The following is an 18,719-nucleotide window of genomic DNA, read 5'->3' on the forward strand; positions in this document are numbered from 1 at the left end:
TGCCAAAACTGATTGTCAGCTATGCTAACCACTACTTCTTCTTTTTTCGACCCTTAATTTAAGCTTTTTTCAAATTTGAATTATGACAGCTTGCAGTTTTGTCTGTGATATATTACTAGAATATTACAATTTACATGCTTTCTTCGAATCCTGTATTTGTTGTTCTTTAATCTGTACAGATATGTTTTACCTACTGTAACGGATGGCTCTGATTTCTCAGAAACAATGGGTTGGGGATTGTCTGGTTAAATGTCCAGAGAAACAGCGGGTTCAGGTTTGTGAGAAGAGTTGGGACTTTATTCAGAGTAACTACCGCTCAGGGTTTGTGAAAAAGAGTTGGAGTTAAATGGGGAGAAACGACGGATACGGGTTTGTGAGAAACGGATTCCCTTCAGAGAGAAACGACAGGGCGTTCTGTTAGAACGGAGAAACGGCGGGTCATTGTTCGTGAGAAACAGGGCATTCTGTTAGAACGGAGAAACGGCTGTTCTTTGTTTGTGAGAAATAGAGTGTTCTGTTAGAACGGAGAAACGGCTGTTCTTTGTTTGTGAGAAATAGAGTGTTCTGTTAGAACGGAGAAACGGCTGTTTTTTTGTTTGTGAGAAATAGGGTGTTCTGTTAGAATGGAGAAACGGCTGGTCATGGTTTGTGAGAAACAGCGGGTTGAGGATAGAACTAAAACGCGGGTTCTGTTTAGGGAGTAACGTCGGCCTAGGTTTGTCAACACCTAATGCTGGGTAGACAGCAGCAGTGGGTCTAGATTTGCCTTGTAAAAGATGTAGAGAAGCAGTGAAACATGTTTTTAGACAGGTGGTCCAATTTCGAGCATTGGTTCCTTCGTTTTTGGATAGTGTAAGTCAAAGAACGACAGAAATTCACCGTCACAGTGGAATTGTTGGGCGATTATCTCCTATGAACAAAATGCCAACACGATACAACAAAGAGAGATACAACAAAGATACAACTGTGTGAGTGAGTTACGAAATAACGTCGCATCTGCATTATTTCAGCCATATTTGCCTTCCGAAGGATGAGGATATATTGACGATACTTAATGGTGATTGACAAAAACCTTACGTTTTTGGATTAGAATTGATTTGTTTTCACTGGTGGCGTAGAAAATTATCAAATCCTACGCCATTTGACAACCATCGTTGAATATTCTATTTATTATATAAGTCAAGCTATTTTGCGAGAATTTTATTCTCCAACTAACTGCTCGAACCGTTAACCGTAGGGACAAACACCCCATATAGTGAGCAACATAGTTCCATCTTCGGAGATGAACGGCACATAGTAACAAATTTATTATTATGTTTTCGATACAACCAAACTGAAACCAAACACATTCTCAACTTATTAAACTTATATTTAACTTGCTAGAATGGTGTGTAATGCTTGAGAAAGTATATGCATTTTGCGACTCTGTCAGACCTGGCGTACATTCAAAACAGGTGTCTATTCAAGAATTTACGGTTGGCGAGTCTCTGGGCCAACTAAATGTGATCTGACTTTCACTCAATACGGGTGCTGGAGGTAAGGCACGGGACACTCTTACCCTGCACTGAGTGTGATCACTGCATGTTTAAATTGTTTCGTGAGTGTAGCGGCTGTGGATATTTTAAATGTTTTTTGTTTTGTTTGTTTGTTGTTTAACGCCGCACTCAGAAATGTGTTCCAGGCTATATGACGGCGGTCTGTAAATAATCGAATGAGTACCAGACAATCCAGTGATTGACATCATGAACATTGATCCACGCAATTGGGATACAATGACATGCATCAACCAAGTCAAAGAGTCTGGCCACCCCATCCCGTTAGTTGCCTCTTAACGGTTAAGATTGTGTTTGTTTGTTGAAAGCCGCACTCAGCAATATTGAGCTATATTATGGCGGTCTGTAAATAATCAAGTCTGGACCAAACAATCCAGTGATTGATATCATGAGCATCGATCCACGCAATTGGGATAATACGATCTGCATCAACCAAGTCAGCAAGCCTGACCACCCATAACGGTTAAGAGTGCTGACTCGTCGCTCTAACGACAAGGGATCGATTCTCTATGAGTACCATGTGTAAAACCCTTTTGCTAGTTTTACGGACCGTGATAAGTGAGGCTGGAATCCTTCTAAAAGCGGACAGCCTTCGTGGTCTAGTGGTAGAGCGTCCGCCCGGAGAGGGGAAGGTACGGAGTTCGATCCCCGGCCGCGTCATACCAAAAGACGATAAAAGATGGTACTTGTAGTTACCCTGTCTGGCGCTCGGCATTAAGTGGCTGGTCGGCTCGGAGTCAGTATACTGTGTCTGAGTGGGGTATTCATGTTAAACTGCGGGATGGTATCTCAGTGGGCTAGCACTATAAATCGGCATCAGTCCGATCTAGTACAAGCAGCCACATACACACAGGTGCATGCACGTCGCTATATAAGTGCAATAAACCCAATTTCACCTCACCTCACCTCACCTCACCTCACCTCTTCTAAAAGCGACGTAAAACTAACTACTTACTAGTGAGTATGGATTCTTTTCTAGCGGTTCCTCTATAATTACACGGTTTAAAACGGATATGCAGTTTTATGATGTAATCAGACAGTGTTTGGATGCGGGGCTCCTTGTAAGGGTGCAGCATGTCTTTGTTTAACTTAATCTAAGTGTTGGGCTCAGTCTGCTCACTTCAAATGTGAAGCCGCCATATGTTACGTAGATGTAACTAAATGCCAATAAGCATTATGGAATCAACCACATAACCAAATCTTTAGCCGGAGGGAGACTTCTATAAACTGTCACTTGTCTCCTTTGGTAAATAAAATGTGTTTAAAAAAGATCGCTAAAAATCAGACAACGGCTCTGAGAACTTTTCAGTGAAAAGCGATAGGCCAACATAGCTGTAATCAAAATGCCTTAACTGTACGTGATTAACACAAGTGCAAACGAGCAGGTTGTTCTACGTCTTAACAAGTAAAGTTAACGCCCAATCACTCATTCAATGCTCATGTAAATGTATGTACGAGACACTGTAGGCTGGGGCGATATTTTATGAGAAAATACAAACACAACCACAAAAAGAAATGTGCCTGGTTTTTTTATTCAGGTTACAGATTCAAGAACACGAATTCAAGAACTTGACTTGGTATCCTGCAAAATAAAGAAAACATGTATGAGGTAATAAGTCCTACTCTTCATGCAACAGCGGTGACGGAACACCCAATCAGTCAATTCCCTAGTACCCCCTTTACCCATGTCACAACTATGCACTGATTCAGAACGCAGACACATGACTCTCTAGAACTACAGGTGTTTTCAATTACTTGCAAATACAGAAACGGACGCTTCTTAACTACCATTCACTAAATGCTCCCAAACTCGTATCATGCCATGTACTTCCTATCCGAAAACATAATTTCCAAATCGTGATCTTATTTAAGACAACTTCGTGAGCGCAACAGAAACTGGAACAGAAGCAACCGTGTTTTGTAAGAGCATCAAAGATGACCTTGACCTTGGAAAGATACATGGTCGTTATGACTTGACCTGTAATGGAATGTCCTCAGATCTTTGGGTAGCTTTAATTAGAGTGGGTTGCCTGCGAGCTATTCTAATCTGGACTCCCAAGGGGGCTGCCAGCAAGTACCCATTTGGACACTCCTTTTGCCATGCCAGAAAACCATCGAGGTGGGTTCTATTCTCTGAAGTTCCTGATTGTGTTTCTGGGTGTGACAACACTATGCCCATGAACGTGTTGTTTTGACTAATGTGGTAAATGTCGAAGACCTGCATCACCTCGGGCTAATATGTCGCGATATAACTGACACAGTATTCGAAACAGCGGTAAAAGAAAACTTACTTACTCGGGTTTACACAGAAGAACATGCCCTTCCTAGTTCCCCTTCTTCGCGGCTTCCACTTCGTTGCAGTATTTTATGTGACTAACTGCCAACTGCAAAAGGGTCAAAGACAAATAATAATCTGGAATATTCCCAGGATCGGGTTATATAAAAAGACAATAAATTTGTTTCCTTTGTTTGATGTTTAACTTCACAACCAGCAATATTCCCGCTGTAAGTCTTGCCATGTTGTTGGGCGCGGTATGAATAAATTAATGAATAAATTAATTAACTAGTAAATATAAATACTATTTAGACCTTTATTACCCAATATTATGGACCTTCGGTTCAGGTAAACTGCCACCCAAGGCATTTTACTCCGAAAAGACGCTAACAGACATTAGACGAGTGCACAACCTTGACGTGAACCTACCATTTGCAGAACAGTTTCCATTGCTGCTTCGGTATTTGTCTCTTTCTGAAAAGGAAAAGAAGAGGGGTGTACTGAAAATCAATTCCTATCTAGTAAAACCTACCAACATATGATAAGCCCAACATTAATATTTCTGTTCCGTTGGAATATAAAGTTAAGACAAAAAAAACCCCAAAACAAATCCATACATAATAGTCTTCCCATAAATGTCTCTCCAGCTTTCTTCAAAATTTAATGTAATACTTCTTTGTGTTTCTTTGTTGTCTATTTGAACGTGGCACCCAGTAAGATATACCGATCACTTTCAGAGAGCAGTTCTGATGAGTTCTACAACCTATTGCTATAGTCCAATCTGATAGGAACCTGTAGAAAGGAGTTTTGGAAATTGTTTGTTTATTAATTGTTGAGCGACACACTAACCAATATTCCAGCTACAGGGGATTGTAAAGTTAGCAGCTTCAATATATATAGCCAATACCAGTATCATAGTACAACATTGAAGAAAAGGGATGTACTGAAGTCAACATACCAAGTTATGTGAGGACGAATTCATCAATTTTCACTATATATACCTGTGTAAAACTATACACTAATCTCAAGTCAATCTTAGTGCAGGTGTTTACCATTTTTTCTTAAACCCGTCATCATTGATATACTGCCCCTGGACCAAGGAAATACAAATACAATTTTCAAAACGCGGTGTTAACTCAAACCGTTCAGTTTAATGAAGTCCTGCTGCAATGCAGTCCAGAAAGTATCAACGTGTTGGCAGACATGCTAAAGGCTGGGGTTGTGTACTCACGTATTCTAAAAAAAAGATACAACAATTACATATATATGCGTATATTTAGACATTTTCTAAGTATAAACACTGAAATCATTGCTGGGGATTTATTGCTTCTTACTAGAGGTGAGGTGAGGTGAGGTGAGGTGAGGTGAAATGGGGTTTAACGTCCCGCCCAAGATTATTGCACTTATATAGCGACGTGCATGCACGTGTGTGTGTGGCTACTTGTACCAGTCCGAGTGATGCCGATTTATAGTGCTAGCTCACTGAGATACCATGCTGCAGTTTAACATGAATACCCCACTGAGACACAGTATACTGACTCCGAGCCGACCAGTTTTAGCCCCTTAATGCCGAGCGCCAGACAGGGTAACAACAAGTACCTTCCGCTCTCCGCGAGGACGCTCTACCCCTCGACCACGGAGGCGGTCTTGTTATAAGAGTTCATTCGCTATTTATTAAAGTCTGAACTATATGTTTATCAGTGGTTATAGTAAATCTTTACATCAGTATATATATATAGCATTCAAATATGAAAATCGAATCTTGACCAAACAATCCAGTGAATGTTTTTTGCAAGCAACGATCAGTTGGTTTTACTATAACGATCAACGAAGTGCCAGGGTCTGACCAACCTATCCATTCAGCCGCCTCGTACGACCTGTATATGTTGCTATAACCACGAATAGATGGCTATATCATCCAATACAGGATAGAGCGCTACAAACAACTGCAATTATATACACCTGGGAAAAGGTTAGGCACAGCTTTGTAGATTTTACCAAATAATGTAGTACCTTTTGAAATCGTATCCTTTTTAAATGTTAGGATAAAACACATTTACTTTTGCTTACAAGGTTACATACCAATGCTGAAATACAGTAACAAAATTTGATTCTCTGATGACATGTATTGTAAATGATCCACGACAATAGTTATTTAACGACTCTTTCATTTGCTTATTGTCTGTCTTTATATCCCAGAATACCATCGCGGGTTCAAATGTAAACGCAGTCTGTTTTAAGTTAAGAGTAAGACTGCAGTATTGATGTTACTTTTGCATGTATGGACGAAAAACTACACGTCGAGCAATGAGTGAGTGAGGGAGTATGGTTTTACGCCGCTTTTAGCAATATTCCAGCAATATCACGGCGGGGGACACCAGAAATGGGCTTCACACATTGTACCCATGTCGGGAATCGAACCCGGGTCTACGGCGTGACGAGCGAACGCTTTAACCACTAGGCTACCCGACCGCCCCTCGGTTTTCAATGAGATCAATGTGCCATGTAGATATATCCAAAAAATATATGGAAGTTCTGGATATATGAAAATAAAGGATTGGTGGCGCTTAATTTAATTTGTTTCCAGGTGTAAAATATATGATGTATAATCCTTACTTCCGAGTGCGTTCACTGCATCCTTTAGTGTCTTTTCTGCCTTGGAATACTGCAACAGTGGGGTCGTTTAAATCATTGATGTATCGACGTCGACGAGCCAACACTACTTTTGTCATCGACAATTTCAAAAGGGAAGTTTAAATAATCATGCGATGTAATTCTGAATCATAACTTATAAAACAATGCCAACGCCTTTAAATTATCGTCAAGTGATATTGTTTAGGGCTTAGCAAAGTGTAGTAAAATAACCCAAATGTCATTATAAAATTAAACTGATACGTTTCCATCTACAAGAGATGTTTTGTTTGTTTGCTTGTTTGTGTGTTGTTTAACGCAGCCCTCGGCAATATTCCAGCTATATGACGGCGGTCTGTAAATAATCAAGTCTGGACCAGACAATCCAGTGATTGATACCATAAGAATCGATCCATGCAAGTGGGATACGATGACATGCATCAACCAAGTCAGCGAGCCTGAACACCCGATCCCGTTAGTCGCCTTTTACGACAAGCATAGTTGCCTTTTTAACGCCACACTAAAATTTAGCAATATTCTAGATATATGACGGTTGCCTGTGACAGTAGTTGCTACCATGAACAACGACCCACAGCGTTGAGTATATTATTGACTCACAAACAACAATTCACCAAACCTTGTCAATTAAAATGCCTCGTACCGACCAGTATACGATGTTTGGGACATATTCTAACCCAGAATACCATCGGGGGTTCAAATGTAAACGCAGTCTGTTTTAAGTTAAGAGTAAGACTGCACTATTGATGTTGCTTTTGCATGTATGGACGAAAAACTACACGTCGAGCAAATAGTGAGTGAGGGAGTATGGTTTTACTCCGTTTTTAGCAATATTTCAGCAATATCACGGCGGGGGACACCAGAAATTGACTTCACACATTGTACCCATGTCGGGAATCGAACCCGGGTCTTTGGCGTGACGGGCGAACGCTTTAACCACGAGGCTTCCCGACCGCCAAATCGAGCAAAGCGTGTACAAAACGTACAATGTACAATGTGCATGTATAGGGACGAATAGAAATACGTACATTTTCTGAAGAATAAACATATCAAATTAACAGCCTTAAAACTAATCTGAACTATAAGATACACGAAATAGAAAATGTTACAGCGATGGATATTTCAACCACGTCAGTGCTTTCTTGTAGAACCGTACTCAAAGCTCCATCGGGGGCACGGGTGGCCCAGTCGTCTAAGGCGCCGCGATTCGCTGTGCAGAGTTGCGTCCCTTGGGCACGCCAGAAACCTATGATTGTGGGTTCGAATCCCGGTTCGCCCCGATTATGTTTCTAGGTTTGTCAGCACCATACCCGTGCTCGTGGGTTTTACCGAAGCGGTAAACGTCTTAGACCTGCATCGCTTCGAGCTTTCCTCCCACATTAAGCTGACACGCCGCGATATAACTGGAATACTGTTAAAAGCGGCGTTAAATCCAACTCACTCACTATAAGATACACATGTACTGGCAAAATAATATCACGTGTACTTACGCCCATGTCATTAACCGTCTTGCAAAAGTGGACGAGAGGAAACGTCGACTGAAATATAGTGCATACATCTTATTAACGTGAAACTAGTGCGATGCTTACAAATATACATTTAAATCGAAAAGACAAATACCAGGTTTCATTAAACTCGGTCCGATATTTTGTCAGAAAAGATGAATCCAGTAAACATCTAATTTGCATCCTAAACTCGCGGAAGGGCAAATGCCTTGATTTTGTTTGGTTTTGTTGTTTTACGCCGCACTCAGCAATATTCCAGCTATATGACGGCGGTCTGTGAATAATCGAGTCTGGACCAGACAATCCAGTGATTGATATCATAAACATCGATCCACGCAAGTGGGATCGATGACATGCATCAACCAAGTCAGCGAGCCTGACCACCCGATCCCGTTAGTTGCCTTTTACGACAAGCTTAGTCACCTTTTACGGCAAGCATGGGTTGCTAAAGACCTATTCTACCCCGGAATCTTCACCGGTCGCAAATGCCTTCATCCTACCTTGCCCGTCTGTAAAGCATCTTCCTCCCCGGATGGCGCCTACAAACACAGAGGGAATTGTTTGCAGCTACACCGTTTACAGTCAATTTATGGATAAATAATAGAATATAAGTTCCACATTTTTTGGTCAAGATTAAGCTATGTAATTCAAAGATCCGAATGTCCTGAAAGCGAATTTAAAATGTGAAAAAAAAACGACCAGAGGGAGTTGTTTATCTTACAATAAAACACAACAGGGAGGATAAACCACGAGGGGTGTTTTTGTATACGATAACTAACGACGACGAGTCGTCTATTTCGCATATTAGATGTCAACATTATGTACAGCCTCTTTGAGGATGTTGATAAATTTCACAAGGTTTAAAAATATTTCCTGTATTAAATAACGGTCACTCCCTGAATACGATCCGTACGCGGCAATGTCGGACAAGTCAGGATGGTTAAGTTTAGTATTTTCTGAATATTCTCACGAATACAAAACCAACTGACGACCACTATGTGTACATTTTCTCCCATTACAGATTGCCATATCTCGCATACTTTTTGGATTCGATCGTTAGGTCATTGCCTTTATCTGCCTTGTCCATCTACCTCTAATGGGAACAATTCACTACCCTCTACAAAACAGCGTCGTCCAATTTTCGACGTCATCGAATTGCGACCGTATGATCGAAGCTCCAGATATGACGTCATGTTAGAACAATGGTTTATCGTGAAATAAACCACGCCTCCTTCTTCATTGTTCTTTGCGATTAATGGCGTTGCTATCTTATATAAAGGAAATAAAAAAATATAATTTATCCCAACATAACTAGAACAGGCGATGACAGTCAGTTACATTTTGCTACAAACCATTGTTGCTTCTCCGATGAGAAAGGCGAACGCAACAGCAATGTAAATAGCACTGAAATTCATTGTTTACGGTCTTGATTTTGGTGACTGAAAATATAACATTCACATTTTATGGCCAGGATTACGCAATATGATAAGTGCAGTTCATTATTACATAATATTAAAAACATAACATTATTCACAGCATTCTAATTACACGAATATAATGTTATGCAGGCAGCAGTGTTTCAGCAAGAATGTTAATCTGTTTCAATGTATTTTATACAACAGGCGATGCAATACAATACGAACAGTCAAAGGGCAAAATATTGTTTTCTATGTGCCAATAAAGTGTGATGAAAAAACAAAACAAAAAAAAACAACACACACAACAAAAGCATGAAGAGCAACGAGTATCACATGAATAAGATTTATAGATACGCACGTTCTGTTGTGCTTATATTGATTACATCTAGTACCTACAAACCTGCACATGCAACCATTCCTTGCACTAAACAGTGATATGTAAGGACGAACATATGATCAACGAGCATACGAACATTCACAGTCTGAGCAAACATGGACAATCAAATAATACTTACTCGTTTTCCTCGTCTGTCGTGATTTTGATGTAATTTAGTTCCTTATATATACTGCAAATGCAGATGTCGGCGCAATTTGAAAATGATAGAAAATCTATAAATTATAATAAGATGCAAGGCTACTGTAATATATATGTATCGTATGTGGTATATCCATCTGTCGCATCAGTGCCACGTGTTTGCCTGTTCTGCCTAACTTTAGTGTTAGGTTGCGCATGGAACCTTGAAACTGTCATTTCTTCAAAGTTGATGATGTTATTAAATGATGCTGTTGTTTAACTGCAATAAGGTATTATTACTAATATAATATACTGAACAGCAAAAGAAACGTCACCCCAAGTAATATTGCATGAAAAGTTGTCATTTAAATATCTGGGTAATTTTTGTCAAAGTTTCTAAATTTTAACATTGCTGACAATAAAACCCAAACGCATCACGGCAACGGCCATGGTAACCCGATGTACGTGAGTTCTTTGCAAATTGAAATGCACATGCATTCCCCCATTTCTTGGCCTATTAAAATCCACCCAGATCGGATAACATTCATTCGTTTGATGATGGTCAAATATGAGGCCTAGGAATTTGGCCTCATCTACTACCTTGATAGGAGTACCATCTAAAAATAAATCTGGATCCGTATGTGGTTTGTATTTACGACAAAAGTGAATACAGTTTGCTTTGGATTTTGGGAATTTGACAAGAAACCATCGACACCAAGCCCTGGGACGATTGCAAGCTGGACAAACCACCCGGCAAGCAGCCAATGCATTTCAAGTCCACGTAAGGACCATATACAGGCTCTCCAGTAACGCTACCAGATTACCAATACAACAGATGAGCGACCACGTAGTGGAAGACTAAGGGTTACCACCCGACGTCAGGATCGTCAGATTGTGCGACAGCATCTTCAAGATCGCTTTGTTGCTGCTGTGGAAATTGCTCGACAGACCATGGGGACACACCAGCGACACATTAGTGCTGTCGACGATTGACGAGCAGAGACCTCCACTGTCACAGGCCACACCGAGGACCCATTCTTACACCACGTCATCGCCGGGACTGTCTTCAGTGGGCAACACAGCACCAGCATTGGCGCCACCAGCAGTGGAGAAGAGATGATGAAGACGGTAAGGAGATATTATATTTAGATCAATTTTAGCTGCAGTGATGTGTGGTTGAATTCTGATTCCAAGTGGTGGAACAAGGTTTGATAGATTTTGAAACAGGTTTTCATACTGAGGGTGGAAAACACAATTGTATGCTGGATTTGATGTATTTGAGTGCAATTTAGTGATGTATTGCAGTGCAAGTTTAATGTGGCGCAGTTCGAGTGAAGGTTCATAGACCTCCACATACAAACTGTCCACGGGAGAGGTCCTAAAAGCCCCAAGACAGAGCCTTAGGCCCTGATGGTGTACAGTGTCCATTTTTTTCTAAATTGCTTTTGCAGGCTCCACCATAGACAATGGAACCACAGTCTAGTTTGGAGCGTATTAACGGTTTGTAAAGTGAAGGAGGGTGGTCTGATCCCCTCCCCACTCGGAATTGGAAACGACGTTTAACAAGTTGTGAGCCTTCAGGCACTTTGCCTTGTGATATTTGATGTGTGGTAAGAATATGAGATGACGGTCAAATATGAGGCCCGGGAATTTGACCTCCTCTACTACCTTGATAGGAGTACCTAGGAAAACTAAATCGGGATCCTTGTCAGGTTTGTATTTACGACAAAAGTGAATACAGTTTGTTTTCGATTTGGGGAATTTGAAGCCGTCTTCGTTCGCCCATTTTTGAATTTTGTTAAGACAGAGCTGTAGCTGTCTTTCTATTGTATTCATATTCTTACCACGACAAGAAATGTTCAAATCGTCCACAAAAATGGAACCATCAACGCTATTAGTTAATACTTTAGTGAGACTATTAATTTTGATGCTGAAAAGGGTGACTGATAGTATGCTGCCTTGAGGGACGCCCTGATCCTGATCGAAATGATCTGACAGGGTAGAGCCCACTCGTACTTGAAATTGTCTGTTGTTAAAAAATTGAGATATGAACTGAGGTAATCTGCCCCTCATTCCAAATTCATGCAAATCTTTTAAAATACCATGTTTCCACGTTGTATCATATGCCTTCTCTGGGTCGAAAAAGATTGATAGTATGTTGTTTGTTGACAATGGAATATTCCATAAATGATTCTAAACGCACCAAATGGTTAATGGTACTTCTGGTTTTTCGGAAACCACGCTGGATGTCACTCAGGAGGTTATTGGTCTCTAGGTACCAGATTAATCGATTGTTGACCATGCGCTCCATGGTTTTACAAACACAGCTGGTTGATGATATTGGGCGGTTGGATGGATCTGTATGATCCCGTCCTGGCTTTGGAATAGGGATAATAATAGCATTGTGCCACGAAGGAGGCATATTTTCGGTTGTCCATATTTCATCAAATATATTAAGTAACGTTCCAAACATCAATCGGGCAAGTGTTTCAGGAGCTGAAAGTGGATGTTGTCCGCTCCTGTGGAAGTGTCATGAGATTGCCCTAGGGCAGTATATAATTCATGGAGAGAAAAGAACTATGACAAGCCTGTGCATTTACAACAATTAACTGCATTAATTCGTTCAGTTGAATGAGTTATGGCAAACCTACAACAGTACAAAGTTAATTCTGACGTGACCTGTAATGGGATATCCGCGGCGATAGCGAGAACCTGTATCTGATTGTAATGAGACTGAGGTAATCGAAGCATGTTTTCTTTATTTAAAGCATTAATTGTTTATTGTTAAGCAAGTTAATCTCTGCAGCCGATGTAATATGCAGCTACCAGCCGACTCGTCTCGCATCAAAACATTGGCTGTGTAACTTCTTTGATAGGCATTTAGAAGTTGGATTACTAAGTAAGGATTAGAATCAATGGATGAACAACTTCTTTATTACAATTAAGAGCGACGTTTCGGTGTAGGTTTCTAACACCGTGTAGGTTTCGCACACCGTAATAAAAGCGTTGTTCATCCATTGATTCTTATCCTTACTTTAGGTCTGTGTACTCGCGGACAGATGACCATGGAGTTCGCTGATCGCTGTGTCGGATTAACGGGACTGATTAATGAGTGATTTCGGTAATTCGTGGCAAATTGGATGTGTCGGAGTCGGAGTGCGAGCCTGTCGGATTAACGGGTCTTAATAGCACTGATTTTAATGGTTTGATTTAATTAGTGTGGAATATAAGCCGATTGTCGGATTAACGAGTGTCGGATTAACCGTACATGACTGTAGTTTGTTATAGGGACTTATATGTCGGTCTTATTACATCTCTGGAACCTTTTATTTGTTACATTGACCGAAACACAAAGGTACGTAGTTTCAAACCTAAAGGGGGGCGGTCGGGTAGCCTAGTGGTTAAGGCGTTCGCTCGTCACGCCGGAGACCCGGGTTCGATTCCCGACATAGGTACAATGTGTGAAGCCCATTTCTGGTGTCCCCCGCCGTGATATTGCTGGAATATTGCTAAAAGCGGCGTAAAACCATACTCACTCAAACCTAAAGGGGGGCACGGGTGGCCCAGTCGTCTAAGGCGCCGCAATTCGCTGTGCAGAGTTGCATCCCTTGGGCACGCAAGAAACCTATGATTGTGGGTTCGAATCCCGGTTCGCCCCGATTATGTTTCTAGGTTTGTCAGCACCATACCCGTGCTCGTGTGTTTCATCGAAGTGGTAAACGTCTGAGACCTGCATCACTTCGGGCTTTCCTCCCACATTAAGCTGACTCGACGCGATATAACTGGAATACCGTTAAAAGCGGCGTTAAACCCAACGCACACACACACATGAATGCTGAATTCAGATTTAACTTTAAACGGTAATGTTCCGAATAACACGATCAACTGAATTTAAATGTGTCTCTTCATGTAAAGTCAAGCATATTCGATCATGTTTTCTATGCAGACGTTGTATGACCCGTGAAGATCCGGGGTAGAATAGGTCTTCAGAAACCCATGCTTGCCGTAAAAGGCGACTATGCTTGTCGTAAGAGGCGAATAACGGGATCGGGTGGTCAGGCTCGCTGACTTGGTTGATGCATGTCATCGTATCCCAAGGTCGATGCTCATGATGTCAATCACTGGATTGTCTGGTTGAGACTCGATTATTTACAGACCGCCGTCATATAGCTGGAATATTGCTGAATGCGGCGTTAAACAACAAACATACAAACAAACAAACAAACAAACAAACAAACAAGTATATGATCATGGCTACAACAAAGCTTTCGAAACGTTTTTTGACAGACATGTGGAGTAAATTTCTAGATATTTTCCTATTTTGACTTGTATCAAACGTTATAGTCCATTGCTTTTTTCAGGTGAACAGTTGACCTGCCTTTGCATGTGTTTGTAAAACATGTCATGGTTAGGCAAGAACACCATTTTGATAGTGATTGATAAACAATGGACTCTGCTTTAGCAGAAATTTCTTATTGCTATGGAAATGTTTGGTCGCTTCCAACGAGCCAGTCACACACACACACACACAGACACACACACACACACACACACACACACACTAAATGATAAATAATAAATTTTACCGAGTTTTTGATAACTTTGACTGAGGCTGAAAATTGCGGTAATGCTCGTTCCCGAGCAGATCTTGAAAACTGTACAATATGTTTTCACCAAATACGTCTAGTATAGAACTGGTGCCTTTTGATATTTTGGCATTAAAACAAATATATTTCAAGTTGCTATCGCAACAGCTTTGGCTTTTGAATGGCATTAGATCTCGTTTCCTGAGTAGATCTTGAAAACTGTAAATATTTCTTCACCAAATGTAGTACATTAATAGGCCTAGTGGGGAACTGGTGCCTTTTGACAAGTTTGGGATTTGTTGAAAGGATCTAGGCTGTAAATGGTGGTAGTCCTCGTTTCCGGTGCTAACCTTGAAAACGTTACAAAATCGCTTTACAAAACTTGGCACAGAGACAGGTCTAATTGTGAATTGGTTCCTTTTGATGGTTTGGGATTTTTTAAATGATAATTTCTGTTTTCATGGCAACATGTTTCATATATACACCTCGTCAAAATTTGTTTGATTGTAAACTTGATTTGTTCAGAGTTCAGGGGACATTAAATGTCCAAGGGTACCAAGATACCATATTGAACGGTTTTGTAGAGCTTCATTTTGATAACCATGCACTTGCCACACGTCCTGTCTTCATGGACGACACTGTCCGAGCACGAGCTGTGACTGACCATCTCCAGAACAAAGTCATTGAGACCCTGCCTTATCCTTCTCGATGCCCTGACCTGAATCAAATGGAGCATCTCTGGGATCAGCTGGGATGTAGGGTTAGAGCCAGGGACACCCCCAGTACAGAATCCCCCTGGAATTGACCCATGCATTGCATCAGGAATGGCAACACATCCTCAACATCTGATTTTCAGCATGAGCAGACGTCTTGCGGATGTGATCTGTGTATAGGGTGGCTACGCATATATTGACTTATATTGTTTATATATTTTATATATTATTTATTCAACTGTGACATGGGTACAACGTTACTGACATCTTTTTGAAATCAAGTAACACTTTTGGTTGCTTTTGTTTCGCTTTTCTCTTTTCTCTTTATCAAAACATCTTGGTGGTGTGATACGTTGTCGAGGTGTATATTATTCACGATAATTATTTACCATTGCGTGGGATATTGATGACTTTGTCCTCTTGTTGAAACTCCTCTGAAACTACAAGGCCAATGGAGCTGGAACTTTGCATGAATGGTCCCAGCTATGCTGTCTCAGAACATTGCTCTCTAAATACTAAGCCATTTTCAAACATGGTCACCTCAATGCCACATTTAGAAACCCTTAATGGTTATCAATCGGCCATCTTTTTTCAAAATGTGTTGCAAGTTAGTATTGGTGTAATTAATAGTGAGGCGTAACTACTTTTTCAATATTAGTAAATTTTATGAATGTTGCCCTTAAAAATAAAAGTAGCTGTAAAATCAGACACCCACATCTTAGACGTCACCGCAAACTAGCCTGCCTCCATGTTTCATCAAATATTCTGCATACATACAGTAGGTTTTGGCATATATTTGCCAGGGAAACCAAAAAAAAAGGAAAAGAAATTGTTCGAGCAACATTGGGGGAGGATGACCCAGAGACCATCCTACACCTTTGGATATACAGGAAAATAGCAAAACAAGTTCATCAAGGCTCAAACTGTCGGGTTTTTTACCAATTTTACTTGTGTGTCAGTTACCCCTTGCCTGATTTTATTTTGAAGTTTCAAATTAAATTTTGCAAACAGATCTTGTTCTTAGGAACCACTTGGTACAGGGTTTAAACTGGTGTGTATATAATGACCAAAAGAAGATCCTAGTTAGTTCAAGGCATCACTATTTGCACCATACATCATTGTCCTAAACGATGTTGCAGAATACTTTATTTCCATTTTCACAGAATCTTTCGCTCCAAATTATTTTAACGTCAACATAGATATTTTTGTACCAATGAAGGCTGGAGTGCCTACAAGTCAATGGAGATACAGGGCCATTTGGCTCTATTTTTAACTGTCCGATCGGGACATTAGTTGCCCAGAAGTCTAAGGCGCCGAAACTCCGAATACAGATTTACGGGAACTGCATCCGCTTGTCATAGTTTCTAATTTCCCCACGATTATCATCCTTAGTCTCTCGGGTTTCCGAAAATGCCCGTTTTTACCTCTATGAGTCGTGTCATTTTGGTTTATCCTCCCATGTTTATCCACTAAAGTGCCGTTCTAAACTGCCTTTAACAGTACCCCGATGATGCATTTTTACCGGTAACTAATCTATAATGCTTCTTATTATTTCATCTCTATAGGGAGGTGATGCTGACACCAATGGCGCTGTAGCCGGAGCTCTCTTGGGCTGTAAGTTGGGAATGTCTGGGCTTCCGGTCTCGTGGGTGTCAAAGCTGAAGCACAAAGCCTGGCTAGATGAGAAAATAGAAAGGTAAATTACATGTTCCAACGAATTAATTAATGAGCGTTTTCGTAAACAGTTTCTATTATCTATCTTTTTGATGGAAAATATCAACTCTAAACATTGAAAGTGATTACAGCTTAATAAGATGAATTTTTATTGCCTAAAACAAATCTGCCGCCATGTATATACTTATTCTCCAATCATGTTGCAGATACCTGAACGTGTTGCAAAATATGAAAGGAAGCACTTCAAATGGAAAGAACATCTCATCACAAATACCATCAATTACAATAACAAGTTGATTTCTGCCTATTTATCCCTGTACTCATCTGAGGCTAGTATTCTAAGCACTACTTAGCTTTGTTTATTCGGAAATCTATGACTTATTCCAGTTGTTGGATTCCCTTTGGACTTGATGTGTTTATGTGAGGTGCACATTTTAGGATACCTACTTAACCTCGTATCCCGGTTAGGGGCAGACCATTGGAAATGCCTCACATGCCTCCTGCATTCCAGTTGACAAAATACTTGTTGTCCTTGTACGTTGATGTGGTGTATATGTTATTTAAGTTCGGTTTTTGTTGTTTACATTTTTAGTGGATAATGTATGTATGAAGGTGTGTACCTCATTAGATTCTTGTTCAATTATGTACATTTATATTACAATATTTGTTGTTTTCGTTTCATGATTTTATTTTAAAGTTGTCTTTTCAGGGATGTTGGATTAATTCATTTATATTCTTTTGTAACTTTTAAATATTTTTTAAGTTTCTATGTTATATATAGATAGCATATAAGGTATATGTCATAGATGTGTGTAACTGAAAATGCATAAGGACAGTAAATACAGTCTTATATGTGCCAAAACTGATTGTCAGCTATGCTAACCACTACTTTTGTTTTTTCGACCCTTAATTTAAGCTTTTTTCAAAGTTGAATTATGACAGCTTGCAGTTTTGTCTGTGATATATTACTAGAATATTACAATTTACATGCTTTCTTCGAATCCTGTATTTGTTGTTCTTTAATCTGTACAGAAATGTTTTACCTACTGTAACGGATGGCTCTGATTTCTCAGAAACAATGGGTTGGGGATTGTCTGGTTAAATGTCCAGAGAAACAGCGGGTTCAGGTTTGTGAGAAGAGTTGGGACTATATTCAGAGTAACTACCGCTCAGGGTTTGTGAGAAAGAGTTGGGGTTAAATGGGGAGAAACGACGGATACGGGTTTGTGAGAAACGGATTCCCTTCGGAGAGAAACGACAGGGCGTTCTGTTAGAACGGAGAAACGGCGGGTCATTGTTCATGAGAAACAGGGCATTCTGTTAGAACGGAGAAACGGCTGTTCTTTGTTTGTGAGAAATAGGGTGTTCTGTTAGAACGGAGAAACGGCTGGTCATGGTTTGTGAGAAACAGCGGGTTTAGGATAGAACTAAAACGCGGGTTCTGTTTAGGGAGTAACGTCGGCCTAGGTTTGTCAACACCTAATGCTGGGTAGACAGCAGCAGTGGGTCTAGATTTGCCTTGTAAAAGATGTAGAGAAGCAGCGAAACATGTTTTTAGACAGGTGGTCCAATTTCGAGCATTGGTTCCTTTGTTTTTGGATAGTGTAAGTCAAAGAACGACAGAAATTCACCGTCACAGTGGAATTGTTGGGCGATTATCTCCTATGAACAAAATGCCAACAGGATACAACAAAGAGAGATACAACAAAGATACAACTGTGAGTGAGTTACGATATAACGTCGCATCTGCATTATTTCAGCCATATTTGCCTTCCGAAGGATGAGGATATATTGATGATACTTAATGGTGATTGACAAAAACAATACGTTTT

At 40.4% G+C, this 18,719-nt stretch overlaps 2 protein-coding genes across 4 annotated transcripts in view; one reads left to right on the forward strand and one right to left on the reverse strand.

Annotated features, from left to right (window-relative positions):
* Positions 1 to 17,888, forward strand: part of LOC124118029 (uncharacterized protein YegU-like) — a 52,046-nt gene extending 34,158 nt beyond the window's left edge. For both annotated transcript variants that reach the window (XM_046480075.2, XM_046480072.2), the window contains 2 exons: positions 16,779 to 16,909; positions 17,094 to 17,888. In XM_046480075.2, the coding sequence (XP_046336031.2) occupies positions 16,779 to 16,909; positions 17,094 to 17,184 (222 nt within the window). In that variant the 3' untranslated portion in view covers positions 17,185 to 17,888. The remainder of the gene's footprint in view (positions 1 to 16,778; positions 16,910 to 17,093) is intronic.
* Positions 3,067 to 9,939, reverse strand: LOC124118047. 2 transcript variants are annotated; one of them, XM_048397160.1, is made up of 9 exons: positions 9,916 to 9,939; positions 9,335 to 9,421; positions 8,483 to 8,521; positions 7,968 to 8,015; positions 6,445 to 6,493; positions 5,060 to 5,064; positions 4,258 to 4,302; positions 3,849 to 3,937; positions 3,067 to 3,135 (listed from the first exon to the last, which is right to left on the reverse strand). In XM_048397160.1, exons 2-8 carry the CDS (start codon positions 9,395 to 9,397, stop codon positions 3,878 to 3,880), a joined length of 309 nt encoding a protein of 102 aa, XP_048253117.1. In that variant the 5' UTR covers positions 9,398 to 9,421; positions 9,916 to 9,939; the 3' UTR covers positions 3,067 to 3,135; positions 3,849 to 3,877. The 2 variants fall into 2 exon arrangements, with proteins under 2 accessions (XP_048253117.1, XP_048253118.1); XM_048397161.1 differs by having other exon boundaries at positions 3,845 to 3,937; positions 9,916 to 9,938.
* Positions 17,889 to 18,719: the final 831 nt, after the last annotated feature.

Source organism: Haliotis rufescens, unplaced genomic scaffold (assembly GCF_023055435.1).
Source record: "Haliotis rufescens isolate VD_foot unplaced genomic scaffold, xgHalRufe1.0.p SCAF_16, whole genome shotgun sequence".
Taxonomy (NCBI): domain Eukaryota; kingdom Metazoa; phylum Mollusca; class Gastropoda; order Lepetellida; family Haliotidae; genus Haliotis; species Haliotis rufescens.